The 15,663-nt window shown below is 41.4% G+C and overlaps 1 protein-coding gene across 1 annotated transcript in view; it reads left to right on the forward strand.

Moving 5' to 3' along the window:
- The window catches only part of HMCN1 (hemicentin 1), a 278,171-nt gene that overhangs the window by 125,459 nt on the left and 137,049 nt on the right, over positions 1-15,663 (forward strand). Inside the window, exons 28-30 of the mRNA XM_054980206.1 lie at positions 2,999-3,146; positions 4,509-4,635; positions 5,988-6,142. Coding sequence (XP_054836181.1) covers positions 2,999-3,146; positions 4,509-4,635; positions 5,988-6,142 — 430 coding nt within the window. The remainder of the gene's footprint in view (positions 1-2,998; positions 3,147-4,508; positions 4,636-5,987; positions 6,143-15,663) is intronic.

Raw genomic sequence — 15,663 nt, forward strand, 5'->3', positions numbered from 1 at the left:
CTGAACAGAGAAAGACATTTGAACTGGATGCTCAGGGAGACAAGAGTCTGATTTCAGCCCTAGCTGAGAGGAGTCGAGTACTGACAGTTTCAGGAATCAGCCCTGACTGAGAGCAGTTTAACACAGACAGGAGAACTGGGGAAGGTTGGCAAGGAAGTATGGGAAGTAGGCACAGACTCCCATTTGGGCCAAAGAAAGGGGATAGATCTTCTAGTGAGTGGAGAATTTCCCTACCCAGTCAAACAGAGTTAACTCTGAAGAGAGGAAAAATCCCTGGCTTGGTGTGGTTAAAATCTGCCTTTGGATACCTTACATGTTAGCCCCAGCTATCTTGCGGAGATAATAACAACACTGACTTTTTCACTGCTCTGAGACAGGCACTAATCTGTCTAGAAGAGCGATTTATAAGCTCAGATATTATTATTGCAAATATTATTACTATAGTAATTGTCTGCCAAAATGTGGAATTTTGCATATTGTATTTTAAATATCCTGATAACCTGTCATGGTGCCAAAACTCTGAAATTCCCTCTCCAGGGAGATTTGTCTCCCTCCCTCCATCATTGTCTTCTACCAGCAAGTGATGACTTCTTTTGTTTTGTTTGGCATCCCCTTATTATTGGCCATCCTCCCTGCTTAGCAGTTTATGTTTATTTGTTGTAAATTTTATATTATAAATATTTTAACATTGTTTTCATTGTTCGCCACCTAGGGGACCTCAACTGAGACTTTGAGCAAGTTGCTTTGAGCAAGTGGTTTAACTTGTGTTCAGTTTGGGGCACCATAGTTTAACAAAGATGTTGACAAGCTGGAACATGTCCAAAGGAGGGCAACAAAGATGGCGAGAGGTCTGGAAATCAAATTTTATGAGGAAAGATTGAAGGAGCTGGGTCTATTTAGCCTAGAGAGTAGGCGACAGAGAGAAGATATAATAGCCCTCTCCAAGTATTTGAAGGGCTGTCACATAGAGGATAGAGGGAGTTGTTTTCTGTTTCCCCAAAGAGTTGGACCAGAAACAATGGTTTAAAATTAAAGCAAAAGAGTTTTCAGCTAAACATTAGGAATAACTTCCTAACAATTAGAGTGGTTCCACAGTGGAACAGGCTTCCTCAGGAGATGATGGGTTCTCCTTCTTTGAAGATTTTAAAGAAAAGGATAGATTTTAAGAAAAGGCTAGATCTCCTTCTTTGGAGATTTTAAAGACATTATTGATGATTCTATGACCCAATCTAAATCAACACTGATTAGGAGAGGGAGGGCATATGAAATGGTGCGAGACTCTCATGGCCTCTTCTTACATGCCTAGGATAATGCTGATAGATACTTTGGGGTCAGGAATTTTTTTTCCTCCAGGCCAGATTGGCCAGGGATCCTGGAGGTTTTTTGCCTTTCTTTGGACATCGAGCAGGGGTCACAGGGGATGTGAGGAGGGATCTGTGACTTTCCTGCATTATACAGGGGGCTGGACAAGATGATCCTTGGATCCCTTCCAGCACTATGTTTCTGTGTTTCTGCTAGATTCATTCTAGTGAGTTTGCCAGGCAGCATTTTCAGTTGGCTGCAAGACCTCTAAAGTGGGGTCTTTTCAACATGCTGCCATCACTTCTAAAGATCTTTTGGTCCAAAACATTCGATTTTAGCAAGGTTTTTTTTTTTAAAAAAAATTATCTTTAATAAATGTTTTGTTTGGAAAGGTTGACGTTGACTATGGTGAAACTGTCATCTGTACGTTATACTTCTGTTTTGAGATGAATTACTTTTTTCATCCAGTTCTTTTCTCATATTAAGTTGAATGTAAGAATATATTCATTTTTCTTTAATTCCTATTTGTTTTTCTTTAATTCCTCAACTTATTTTTCTTTTTCTGCTTTGAGTTGGTTGCGTGTGATCTTCCACCCCCCTCTTTTTTTTGTTTGCAAGTGCCTCCTGTGTCAGAGGCTGTTTGCACCAGAGAATAGTGCTACCACTAGTGGATTGGATTGATAGGATCCAACCCACTGTGCACCTCCCTCCCCAGAATCCCTGTCTACGAAGGCTGTGCCAACCAGTTTTGAGGGGAAGGCAGGTTTTCATTCTAATAGTAGCCATATCCTCCGTTGTGGTCACTTCTCTTGATGGGGGAATGGTGACATTCATTCCTATGAAATGCAAAAAAAGAGTGCACTGAGTGACACTATTGTGTTGGAGGCTCAACCTGTTCCCTATTGCCAAGATGACTCAAGCCAGTCACAGTTTCCCATTGTGTAGCCTCCAAAACGTCAGAGACACTGGCTTTTGTATGGATTGGAGTGGTTCTTGAAATTATTCTCAAGTGTAATTTACCATTCCTTTGACACATACAGTAGCAGCTATGTGATACAATGCAGTAGGTTATGTTTGACACTGCAGAGTATGATGCGAAGTACACTACAAGGTCTGGTTGTAAAAAGGTGACAAAAATTATGTCATCACCTATTCAACTGTTGATTTAGTTGATAAATTACTTTCAGGCAGATCAGAGATTTCTGGCTACAAAGGCAAGTTGTGGGATCATTTATGTTGCATAAAGAAGGCCTAGCTAGAGGTTTCACAAGCAAGTGCCCTGACACTGAGATAGAAGTATAATTTGCCTGTTGCCAGTGATGCAAGGGACTGTTAGGATTACAGGAGTTACTACAAAAGTTCCAAACTCTAATCACTTCTCCCATCTGATCACATGCCCTGGTAGAACACTGGTCCAGAAAAACACACCTGTCACCACTCTTCCCCACTCTGGTGTTTCAGAGAAAATCTACCCAATTAGCTCTGGAGGATCTTGATAAAAATTTCACAGATGATAATAAAGTTATTTAGCTCCTGCCATGGCTCCTAATTGCAGGCTGTGCTTTATATCTTGCAGGAATCCATTGCACCGATGACTAGCCTAATTAGGCACGGGAAATAGAGTGGGCTGAGTGAGTTATATGATTCAGATGCTGTGTTTGGCGGATGTTGACAGTTATTTTTGGATCTACTTCAGGTTGTGGAGAGTAGCACTCTGCAGATCTTGGACAATGGGAAGCTGTTGCAACTCCTGAAAGCTGCTCGTGATGAAGCTGGCCACTATTCATGCAAAGCCACTAACATAGCAGGGAGCACAGAGAAGTTCTTCTCTGTTGATGTGCGAGGTTGGTACTTCAGTGTTTAAAGAAGGTACTCTGGATACATGAACACATGTGAAGCTGCTTTATACTGAGTTGGACCATTGGTCTATCAAGGTCAGTATTGCCTAGTTTGACTGGCAGCAGCTTTCTAGCGAGCCAGGTAGAGATCTTTACCTTCATCTACTACCTAATCCTTTTAGCTAGAGATGCTGAGGATTGAACCTGGGACCGTCTGCATGCAAAGCAAAGATGATCTGCCACTGAGCAAAAAGTAGTATTTGTTGTGGCAAATGCATCTGACTAGCTACCAGTTTTTGCATCTAACTAGGCCTGTAAACACAAATGTGAATTCTAGAACATCAGTCTAAGGTGCAACTAGACTCAGACCTTGCTCATCTACTGCATACCAGCACAGCTGCCCGCCTGATGCCGCATCAGGCTATCTTACCATTTTATACAATGTTAAGTTTTCTTCGACCCTTATTAATTTGGGTGTAGTCCATCTCCATCTAACAACAACAACATTCCATTTATATACCACCCTTCAGTTCAACTTAACACCCACTCAGAGCAGTTTACAAAGTATGTTATTATTATCCCTACAATGATGTCCCTGTGAGGTGGTGAGGCTGAGAGAACTCTGGAAGAGCTGTGACTGACCCAAGGTCACCCAGCTAGCTTCAAGTAGATGTGTGGGGAATCAAACATGGTTCTTCAGATTAGACTCCTGCTGCTCCTAACCACTACCCCAAACCGGCTCTCGCAAAGGCAAGGTAACATAGGGGGTTACCTTTTGAAAAGAGTGTCCAACAGTTTCAGGACAGAAGCAATTATTTTGAACTCTAAAACCAACTGTACATTCTCTCTTTGGCTGTTTACCTGGGGATGTTTGAAATTACTCATACAAGCATACAGTGTTTATGTAGCATTTTCGAAGACTGAAAGCACTTCATATACATTATAATCAATAATCCTTACCACAACCCAGTATGATAGGTTGGTGTTATTTCCCCCCTACTTCAGATGAAGAGTTAAGATTAAGACTTCCTAGTGTATTCACAACAGAAGTTAGATTTAACTGGGGACATGCTGGTTTATTATAACTCCATCTTTTTAGCCACAATACTAGTTCTTACTGTAGAAACTACTGCTAGACTCTCCCCTGCATGTGTGAACTGTATTGTAAAAAAGGCACATCCAGCAATGGCTTCAGTAGTAAAAAAAAAATGGGATGGACACATATTCACAAATAAATTTACAAGGATCAGCCATCTCTTCTTAACCTTGCTGCTGAAAGGGTTGCAATCCACTCTATGATGTATGTTTGTTTTAAAGCATGGCCTTCGGTTTAATTGTTGATTCTCACTGTTGCTGTTTTTTGTCTAGTCCCACCCACTATACAGGATGCTGACTCACCCAGTGAAGTTTCGGTCATCCTCAACCAAGATGCCGCTCTAGAATGTAAAGTTAGTGGCACTCCCTTTCCCATGATCCAGTGGTTCAAAGATGGCAAGTAAGTACCATGGCTTAGAGCTATCAAAAGAATACTAGAATGATGAAATGGAGGTGGAAGAAATAATTGTCTTCCTGTCTGTCTTGGCAAGGAGTGTACTGCCATAGTTTGGTTGTGCAACATGCATCAACAATGGATTTAAGTAATAGAGGTTTGTAGTGACTCTCTCTTTCTCGTCCAATCAAACTCTTACTGTACTTCTGCAAAAAAATCGCAAGTCCTACATCCATTTTTCAGCTGCTACGCTTGCTGCATCTTTTGCTTTAGTGTGATCTATCATCTCCTCAAGCTAAAGAGCCTTATCTTCCCATTTCTGAAATCTTAGCACAACATATGTAGTGCAATGCCAATCAATGTCAAATTCAGCATAAGGTGAAACAAGGCATTGTGCAGACCAAGGCAACATATTATTCCCATGTATTTGAAGCCAGCTGTAGAATTCATTTCCATAGTTTTCAGCCACAAAATACAGTCCCTTGAATAACAGGAGACCAAAGTTTGCTACTAAGGTTCTAATGAAATGAATAAGAGTTGCACAAGATCACTGGAACTTGAACAGAAGAAATTCCTGGGGGATTAACCTCCTGTTCCATTTGTTAGACAGAATGCATAAGGACACGAAACAGTTTTTCCAGATGCATGGAGCTACATTCCAGCACAGTATTCTGCGAGACTGATATTTTGTGCCTCTGAACTGCTCATCTTCCAAGAAAGCCCATTAAGGGGGATGAAATCTGGCAGTACAAATGTTAGTTGGACAACAAAAACGAGTATATAAATACTTTTGGATAAATAGTATTTGTGTTTAGTAACAGAGATCGGTGAACAGGCAAAGTGGATACTTCCAATGTGGTAACTGTAACTTGGAAATGTATGCAGAATGAAATTTGCTGGTAGCTAGTTTTTGATATTTATCAGATTTTTTGGCATCACTCTAGGCCAAGTTGCATACAGCCTTGCATTACAGAGCCTTTTTGTAACTGAATCCATGCCGTAAAGTCTGCTTCTCCTAATTTTATGCATACATCTACATAACAAAATTGAACCATTTTGAAACTGGTTTTAGTGGCATGATTTTCTTCAAAGGACTCTGGGAACTATAGTTCTGTAAGGTGCAGCTATAAAGTTGAGTCTTTTAAGAAACCACGATTCTTATTTTCTCAGTTGATTTAGGTTTTAATTCTTTAGTTTGAGAAGAAATAACTGAGTGAAGAGTTTATTATCAAAGGGGAAATACTTTTATGCACATTTTTGTAACATTTGTCAATAAGCATAGCATCATTTAAATTAAAAGGTGATGGCATGGGCCAGAGGTGCAGATGCAACATCATAGTGATTTTTTTTCCCTTCAGGCCCCTCTTCTTAGGTGATCCTAATATTGAGATTGTGGAGAATGGACAGATCCTGCGCATCAAGAGTGCTCGGAGAATTGACAAAGGGCGTTATCAATGCAGTGCGGCCAATTCTGCTGGCAAACAGATTAAAGAACTCAGACTCATCATCCAGGGTAAATAGTGGGTGCAGGCTCATGGCTGGTGCAGCTAGTTGATACTTTGCTCAGCAGAGGCAAAAAGATCCAATACCACGATATGGAGAGTATACCAGTTGGTCAGGAGCCTGTCGCAACCCAGCTGCAACCACCAACCGTGGAACAGCATGCTGATAAGGTCCCCGTGACTACCAGAACTGGAAGCAGATAACCAACCCACACCAAGGCAAACACACCCACCCAAAATCAATCAGCCACAACCTTTTACACAGATTACACTGTGCAATCCACCTTGAGTTCCAGTGAGAAAGGTGGACTATAAACAAAGAAACAAACCAACCCACATGCATAATACAATAACAAAAACAACAACAACATTAGATTTATATACCACCCTTCAGGACAACTTAAAACCCATTCAGAGCGGTTTACAAGGTGTGTCGTTATTATCCTCATGGCAATCACCCTGTGAGGTGGGTAGGGATGAGAGAGCTCTGAAAGAGCTGTGACTGACCCAAGGTCACCCAGCTGGCTTCAAGGGGAATCAGACTTGGTTCTCCAGATTAGAGTCCTGCCGCTCTTAACCACTACCAAGGGAGGGAACTAAGGGAACAGCCTAACAGGGTGGACTGTGGTGTGAGTAGCAGAAGCTATTGCAGAAACTTAGGAGCCCAGAACTTGGTTTGGGCCCACACTTGCAATCATATTTCATTTTACCAAGGACACACACAGAGGAACTCCAACCCACATGCCTCTACTGCTTAGTGGAGGCAATCTAATAGAAAATCCAAGTTCAGTTCTTGATGGAGCCATATTTTTTCCAGGCAAGGGGGATGCAGACACTGGGGCAGCAACAACAAGGTAATACATAAGCATACATTCACATAAAGCAATGCTGTCACCTCACAAATAGCTCACAGGGTAATAGCATCCCTGTGGCATACAGGGGGAATGGGTCTGAATCTCACCAAGGGGGATGCTGGCAATGGAAAGCTCATCTTTTGGCTAACAAAAATTTGATCAGTAGCAAAAGAGAATGAAGAGGCTGGACATTTTTGTAACACGTCACATACTCAGGATTAGTCCTCTAACCAGACACCGCACTGAGCACACAATTGACTGACAGCTTACAGCATCGAAGCTAGCTATCTGTACAGGAACAGGGAGGACTGCAAAGAAAGGCATGATGCAGTGGAAATACACAGGGTTTCCTAGTTCAAGCCCATGACACAAGAACTCTTGGAGTCCCAGATGGACCTGAGGTTTTGCTCCATCAAGCATAATCACTTGGGATGGGCTGTTGGTTTTGATTGGTTGCCCATAAGTCAATCATTTTGGTTGGCAATCCCAATGCACCATCCATCTGTGGCTTTCAGGGAATTCATTGCCACCCCTGTGCCCCATTCCTCCTCTTACCCCTTTCACACATACACCCATCATACATACTGCATGGCTTATACGACACCAGCAGTGATCAAAAGAATTGGTGAGCCTCAGGAGCTTTCTCCTTCCCTTTTCTAGTTCTACAAACAGTAGAGGCTGCCCTCAGCCCCTTCCAGTGTGAGTCTCATGTTGAAGACAGCTGAGGTCAGTCAGGAGCAGGAAGTGGGAACTGACCCGACTGTCAGACTCCAGTTGAACAGAGACATGGCCGGGAAAAACAGTCCACATGTTTCCTGAATGTTATCAGGTGCAGAGTCATCAAATGGGGGGTGGGGGTGGTCACCAAATCTGTTATTCTAGCAAGGCTCCTGTGGTTTTGAATGCAATATTTATCGACAGACTACAGAATTGCAGGTAGAGCTTCCCTGTTGTCCTAAAGGGCGGTATATAAATTGAATGTTGTTGTCCATTGCATGCCCACAAGAGGTGCAGCTGTCAATTTCAGTAGCTTACAGCAGTACAGGGGCAGGCTAAGACAAGAGAGTTGGCATCCCTACAGCATACTGTAGTGAGTAATGTTCTGCAGTAGGAACAAACAGCTGGTGGGCTCCCCAACTCTGCATGTGATTCTCTTGCAGTTTCCTCATTTCTTCCTTTGGGTTTTCCACATGGTAGGATGCATCTCCTGGGAGGAGGGTGTCATAATGTAGCCACAGAGACAATGCTTACTTTATTTATCCCTTTTTAGGAAACTGCATTGCAGTAATGCTTGCCCTATCTTCTAGGGCTTCTGCATGAGGTGCTACTCCTGCAATGCAAGAGGTGTTTGGCTGACAGTAGCAATTGCTGGTAGTCATCCAGGACCGTGATTGTGCTTCTTGTGTCCCCTACTTGCAGGGGATGAGGTTACATCATCATGACAACTGACAGTGCAGTGATACACTGCCACTGGATCTGCCATGAGCATCCTCCCTTTCTGCACTGTGCATTCTTAATACTAGCAAATCTTGAAGGAGGGAGGGTTTCCAAGGAGGGATCATGGAGAACCATTTGCAGCTGTCCTACCGTAAGGCAGGAGATCCCCTTCCTTTGCTTCTCTGTGTGGGTACCTTATCCTTGCATCTTCAGTTGCAGTGGAGGTGATGTACCTTTAAGGATTTTGAGCAGAGCAGTGTGAGAAATATGCCAGACCAATGTATGTTGTCTTTCTCTTTGTCCTTTCTGTGGGTTTCCCATCACCAGAATCTCTTCATCTGTACCCAACATGAGGAGAGAGAGAGATGTAGCCCCGTGCCATGTGCCCTAGCATTTTTGTCCTAACTGGAGTTTATACAGTTTTGGGGAGCTAAGGGACCTGGGTTGGAAAGTCCTGCTCCTCTCCTGGCTCTAGGCTGCCTTGATGCTGGTGTATTTTTGAGTTACATTGTCACATCACAGCGTTATTCAGTATTCTAAGCCATTCAGAGACAGCGTTTAGGATTGCACTATAAAGTTTGCCTAATAGTTCTTTTAGGCTTTGATAATAAAAACAGGAGAAGGTCTGAATCATGGTTTGTTGTTCTTATGTAGAAAACTGTTGTCCAGCATGCAGTACTTTATACATAGTTTTGACTCTATAGAAAGTCTGGGTAAGATAGTGCTGGTCTTGGCAATGGCCAATAGGGACACAAGACTAACCAGTTACTGGCCCTAAATTTTCCTTATTTGCTATTTGAAACCTTCTTTGCTGCTTGTTAAATATTATTCCTTTTCAGCTCTCTCTGATGAAGTACCTAGAATTACATTAACATTTAATTATTTTTAATCCATTTGCATTAGCTAGAGTTGTAAAATTTCAAGAAATTTTGAAACCACTGGGAGAAAGAGCAGCAAACTGCTTTACCCTATGCACAAACTTCTTTACCTTAGCGCATTTATGTGCTATCACCTGAGAGGCAGAAAAAAAATTAGAGATAGAAAACAAATTCTATAGTGCATAAAAGAAAGAGTACTATTTGGACAGAAACACTCTCATACAATCACAATAAGTGGGACGAACAGCATATTGGGATATCAAGATAAACTGAATAATTAAACACACTATCAAATATTAATTGCTGCCAAAGATTTACATTAAAACACAAAACGTACATAAGTAAATCTTTGTCTTAAAAAGCATTTCATCTCAAAAGGAAAATAAATATTTTGAAGGAGTATTTTTTTGAAGGAGTAATTCCCCCAAATTTCCCATTTTTTTCTATTGGAAAAAGTGATACTAGCCTGGCCGGGGGGGGGGGGGGGTGTCATGTTTTTTTTTTTTTTAAGTCTGGGTTTTTCTGGGGAGTACTTCACATTTCTTGCTTTACCATAATGTAATTGGATGAGCCAGATGTAAAAAGCAGCAGGGATGAATTTTTCCACAAGCAGTGGTTATGGATGGTGCAAAAACAAAACAATTCTTTCTTGTCCTGTCCTCCAGGCACACCATCCTGCCTCTGGGACAACTGGATATGCATGTGTGGGCATAGTGCTTCCATAGGGCCTGTGCATCATATGTCAGCTACTTGTCCCATGGTTCAGGCCTGCGTATGTTGGATGTGACATGCGTAGGCCTAGGAGTGCCAAGTCTAGGGACCAAACCAAGGGGCAGGGGGAACTTGTTGCTCTGGAAAATGATTTAATTTTCCAGCATGATACGGAAGTTATGGGTCATACCAGGCGGTGAGTTGCTAAAAATTGCCCCCAAACTTAAGTTTTTTGGGACAATTTTTAGCTAATGATCCCCAACATGACCCTTATCTTCCAAGCTGCACCAGAAAATGACACCATTTTCTGACACAACGAAAAAGTGTGCATGTCTCCCCCCATGTGCTCCCCCCACCAGCCAGGTGAGTAGAGGCTGGGGGACAGGTGACGGCAACTCTACACAGACCTTGTACAAATATTATGTGCACACATGGACAACTAGCAGGCAGAGCAGGAAGGCTTGACTTTAATCACACTTCCCCCTCATGCATGGTTTTTACTTGCAAATATGTGTTTCCAAATCAACCTAAGGGCAAACTAGTTAAGCTAATGGGCAGTGAATGTTTGGTGCAAGTGGAAAGCAGTTGCTGAAAGGTCCTTGGATAAAGCCAGATTGGCAAAATCATTATTTTAATTAAACTTATTTCTTCAACCTTTTGCCCTGGACAAAATTTTGCTTGAATGCTAAGCAATTTCTTATTTCTGTCTTTAATGACAATGTAAGACAGGTTTTATAGAACTTCATACACAAGCTAGGAGAAACTCCAGGATGTACATTGCAAGAATGACCTGAGGAAGGAAGGTTGGCAAAAAAGCATAGGCAAGATTTATGTAGGGGTTGTGAATTTTGTCTAGCCTTGATAGAAGCCAGAGAGAAGAGCTTGAATCTCATAAAGTAATTGAAATAGGAGATCTGTGATGGGCTGCCAGAATACTTAAGAAGGGGTCATTAATGATCTTGGGCATAGGCTTCACTGGAGTGGAGAGAGAAAATACAGATAGGAAGCAACAGCAATAAAAGGAAAATCTGTAGGAGGAAGAAGTCTATGAAACGCAGACTGACCACATGTTCTTGGGCTTCAAAATAAAACAGTCAAGAGGATGTAAGCTTGGATAGAGTGGTATATTTAATTACTTTTTCAGGCAACCTTGACCCTGAATATAGACAGTTGTTCAGAGAGTGGGTGTGAGACGCAGACGAAAAAGAATCTTAATTGAATCTGCTATTGTCTGTCTACCCTCTGAAAGGAAAATAAAGAATTTCCTTTGGTGTGCTTTAATATGCATCTTGCTATCAACTTTGCTGTTACAATTGTAATTGAAGGCATGTGTTCAAACGACTGCCTTTGTACACATCTGTGCCAAGTGGCTGCTAATGCTACCTCTGTGGTTGCACCCACGCCAGTCTGGCTACGTGTAAAAATGTTTGCCTGTACAAGACTGAGCATTATTTGTACATGATGCAGCACAATCCATTTGGGCAGGATACATATTGTTGGAACGGCACACACTGCCATGTTGGTGCTTGTACATGCAAAGAATGGAACCCTAAGCACTGTTATACCCGTTGACTTCAGTGAACTTAGAAGGGTGTAACTCTGCTTAGGAATGCATTACTTTTAATGTATTTTTAAAAAACACAATTCCAATTACACCACTGGTTACACTAAAATAATAAATTATGGCCCAGTGCTGTGCAAAGGGTCCTGAGTTGTTGAAGCACCTGCCACAGAAAAACAGCTGTGTCTACCTATTGCCAAGTGTTTAAGGGTCAATTAAATATATTTTGTGTTCTCATCTTAATCAGTGTCTCCTCAAACGCTTGCAAAGTGTGCCTCCTTATTTTGCTTGCAGAGAAGTTGAGTTTGTGCCAAGAGCCCTGGCCTTAGTCTAGTGGTTTAGCTACACATGCCTCCTTCTAATATCCATGAATGATTTTATGGAACTTCAGTGAAGAAATATAAACAGTTAGTAGTGCTTGTAAGATGAAATGGATCAGCAAGAAAGTGAATTGCCAGGGATGATTTAAAAGATAGTAAACAAGAATCAGCCTCATTGTAATGTTGCTGGAGCAGCCCATAGCACGTAGAACAGCCTTCCTGAATCTGCCATAAGGCCCCCACTTCGTTAATTTTTCAGAGACTTAGCAAGGATGAGTTATTCAAATGAGCTTTCTCACGAATGGATACTTGAATTGGATTGATTTGTGGGCTGCGTTTCAGGGCTGGTCTTCGTTTGTTGCTGCAAGGAACAGTATGCTTTTAAACACTGGTTTTAGCAATGTCTGATAGTTTTCTTTTACATAAAAATTTCTTAGGTATGAGTTGGGAGTAATCCTTTACTCATATATGCCCTATCTTTAGGTAGAAAGTGATGTATGATTGGGCACAATATTAGGATCATCTTCGCCCAGGATTCCATCAGTCCTGTCTATCTAGTACATTTTTGTCCTGTTCTTCCTCCAAGGAGTTTAGGATGGCACACATGTATACAAATACATTCCCTATGTTATCCTCATGACAACCCTGTGAACTAGTTTAGTTTGAGAAAGGGTAGCTGGCCCAGCAAACTTCTTGGTAGAGGGAATTCCTAGATCATAGTCCAACACTCTAAGGACTACACCACTCTGGCTTTCTTTCTTGTTACAGGAATTGAAAAACAGCATTGGGATGAAGGAAATCCCAAGTACGTATGTATCTCAAGTACAGATGAACCCATTATTCTGTCTCATGGGTCACTTTTGTATGAAGAAACTTGGACTGTTATCTTAAAAACAAGATTTTCAGGGTACAGACTTTCTAGGGTCTTTGTCAGATACCTGGTTTCTGATCAGGTATCTGACAAAAGGAGCTTAGACTCTCAAAAGCTTATACCCTAGAAATCTTGTTGGTCCTTAAGGTGCTACTGGACTCAAATCTTGCTCTTTTACTCTTCATTGACTTCAGTAGTCCGAGAAGAGTGTAACACAATTTAAGATGGCACAATTAATATCTATTCAGAGTGCCATGCTGTCTGACTTTTACCCAGAATCTATCCATAGCACCTGATACCTTTAGCTGCTCCAGATTCCCAGGTTTCATTAGGAAAAAAAATCTAGTTCCAGAAATAAAATAAAAATATAAAATGTAAAACATAAAAACATATTAGCCTTCTCTTGGAAAGGAGTCTGTGACAGCTCTTGGGGTTCAGTTATGTGGCTGACGTTATGGACTGCTATATTAATTAAGTTTTGTAGTCTGTTTTTTAATGTTTTGTGCAGAGAAGCTCTTAAATATGTTATTGGGAAATACTCAAGATGTTTAAGATTGCAATACTATGCACACTTGTTTGGAAGCTAGTTCCATTTAAGTGGATAGAATTTACTTTTGAGTAAGTTAAAATGAGCCTTTAAAGATACGATCCTTTTCATTGATAGATCCAGAGGATTGATAGTAAGTGTTACAGAAATCAATGAAACCTCACTAAAATAATAGGAGGTAGGTATGCCCAGAACAAATCTTAATTTAGCAGCCTATGAGGGCTTTCCATTTCTGTTAATGAAGGCTCAACAGCACAAGCTAAGGGAGGTGTGTGCATTTCAGGATTACACTGTCAGTGGTTCAAGACTCGTGAAAAACAAACAGGAGCCTCTTCCATACTTGCACATTAATTAGATACAAATCCTGATATCTGCGCAGAGTCAATTAAAGATAGAAAATCTATGAGCCCAACGTTTTGTGGTAGCCAACAGGAGATGTGAAGCAACTGGTAGATAACACAATTAATGTACTTTATTTGTATAATCAAATAATATGCATAACTAGAAACAACATCTGTTGTGTGAAAAAGTACAACAGACTCTAGAAAACTGATTTGGTGGGCCCCCTCCTGGCGGCAAGCGGGTGCTTCGCAGCGGCCTGGAGGCCAGAGTTGTCGACAATGTGCCTGCATGAAGATAAAAAGTGAGTCGTCGCCGATACAGCTTGCCTTTTATGCAGTAGGATATGCAGATTCAGTTACTTGTATCTGGGGGATTTGAGTGCAGCAACTCTCACTCATTTAAGCTTTTCTAAACAGTGGTTTCTTCTCCACAGCTTTAATATTTTTGAACTGTCATTTTAAATGATATCTTGGAAACTGATGGCATGTTGAGACATCCTGGCTATGCTTGCCAGCACAGAGCGTACGGCAGCATGTGGTATTGCTTTCAACAGCAGTCAAACTATTCACTGAGAGCTGCAGTGTGTGTGTGTGTGTGTGTGTGTGTGTGTGTGTGTGTGTGTGTGTGTGTGTGTGTAGGGGGAAACAGGGTGTTGTTTGCAATGTCATTTTATAAGCATCTGCAAATGATTACTTTGCATACATTGTTGTTGGCTAGAAAATAATATAAACTGCTACCTTCAGAGTGGAGGGAATTATTTTGGGTTTCAAGGCATGCTGAACTCAACATGGTGTTGAAGTGATGTTTGTGATTCTTAAAGTATAAGATGAATCTCCTGATTGAACAAGTCATAGACAGTTTGTAGATGGGGGTTTAAGGTTTTCCCTAGCCTGTCTGAGCATTATTAACTTGGCTGATAGAACTAATAGCCATGAGTCAACTATTCCTTTTTACGTGCTTTCTTCTTCTTGGTGGCCCCTAAATTACACCGCATGGCTCAGCTCTCTCCCTTTCTTTTGCCCAAGATGAAATGCACAGCTCTGTGTGTCTGTTTGATCCATGTTATGCTTGGCTAGTTCATCAAGTGTGTTTGGACAGGTGGGCTCATTGCAATAACATGTCATCCAGGACATATAAAAGGTTGGATCCAAACAGCTTGTTTGCTGGTGGAGAAAGGAAGAACAGGTCCCCTTTGACCTCCAAGAACATTATGCTGGGGAATGTGGGACCTCCACGAAACAAAGCCATGTGAGACAGACACTGTAATACAGAGGAAAAGTGGTTGAGATTGAACAAAAAAGGCAGGGTGGATTCCAACCCAGAGTTTTTAGAATGTGCGAGTTGTGATGAATTTTCACACACACACTCATGACTTTAATTGTGCATTAGGGACCATGAGTTTTCTAGGCTATGATAGTTTGTGGCATTTACAGTCCAGTTGATTATAGTATTCAGTAGAAGTTGAAGCCAAATTCAGATCTCTTCTCCACTTGCAAACTTGTATAAATATTTATCTCTAAATGGGAATGCATATGGTGAAAACAGACTAGTGAGAGTGTTGAAATACTGAAAATGGGTGATAGATCAGTAATGATGCAGTCTCCCTACATGCCCAAACCATGTTTCAGTTGGAGCTCTGCTTCAATCTCTAAAGGGACAGTAAAATAAGTAATTAAAAAATGTTTTGAAGAACGCTTTGTTTCAATTTTCCTGTCTCTTTACTGGCAGCATCCTTGGCAGCTTCTTAAACTGGATGGGAAGAGGAGTTGCCTGGGTATGGTCTATAACTCTAAAGTCTTCCTTTAGGAGCTAGAGTACAGAAAACAACAGATAATGGGGGTTTCTGCATGATCAATTTTGATCGGACTTTCTGAGCAGTCATGCCGCGGTGGAGTCCTACGAATCCACTTCTCCCCGATTCCACATTAGGCTTTTGTTTCGCACATTTCATCAGCTCAAAGTCCATCATTCCTCCAATATGCAGATTTTTCTGCATATTGGAGGAATCCCA

Source organism: Eublepharis macularius, chromosome 5 (genome assembly GCF_028583425.1).
Source record: "Eublepharis macularius isolate TG4126 chromosome 5, MPM_Emac_v1.0, whole genome shotgun sequence".
NCBI classification, from domain to species: Eukaryota; Metazoa; Chordata; class Lepidosauria; order Squamata; family Eublepharidae; genus Eublepharis; species Eublepharis macularius.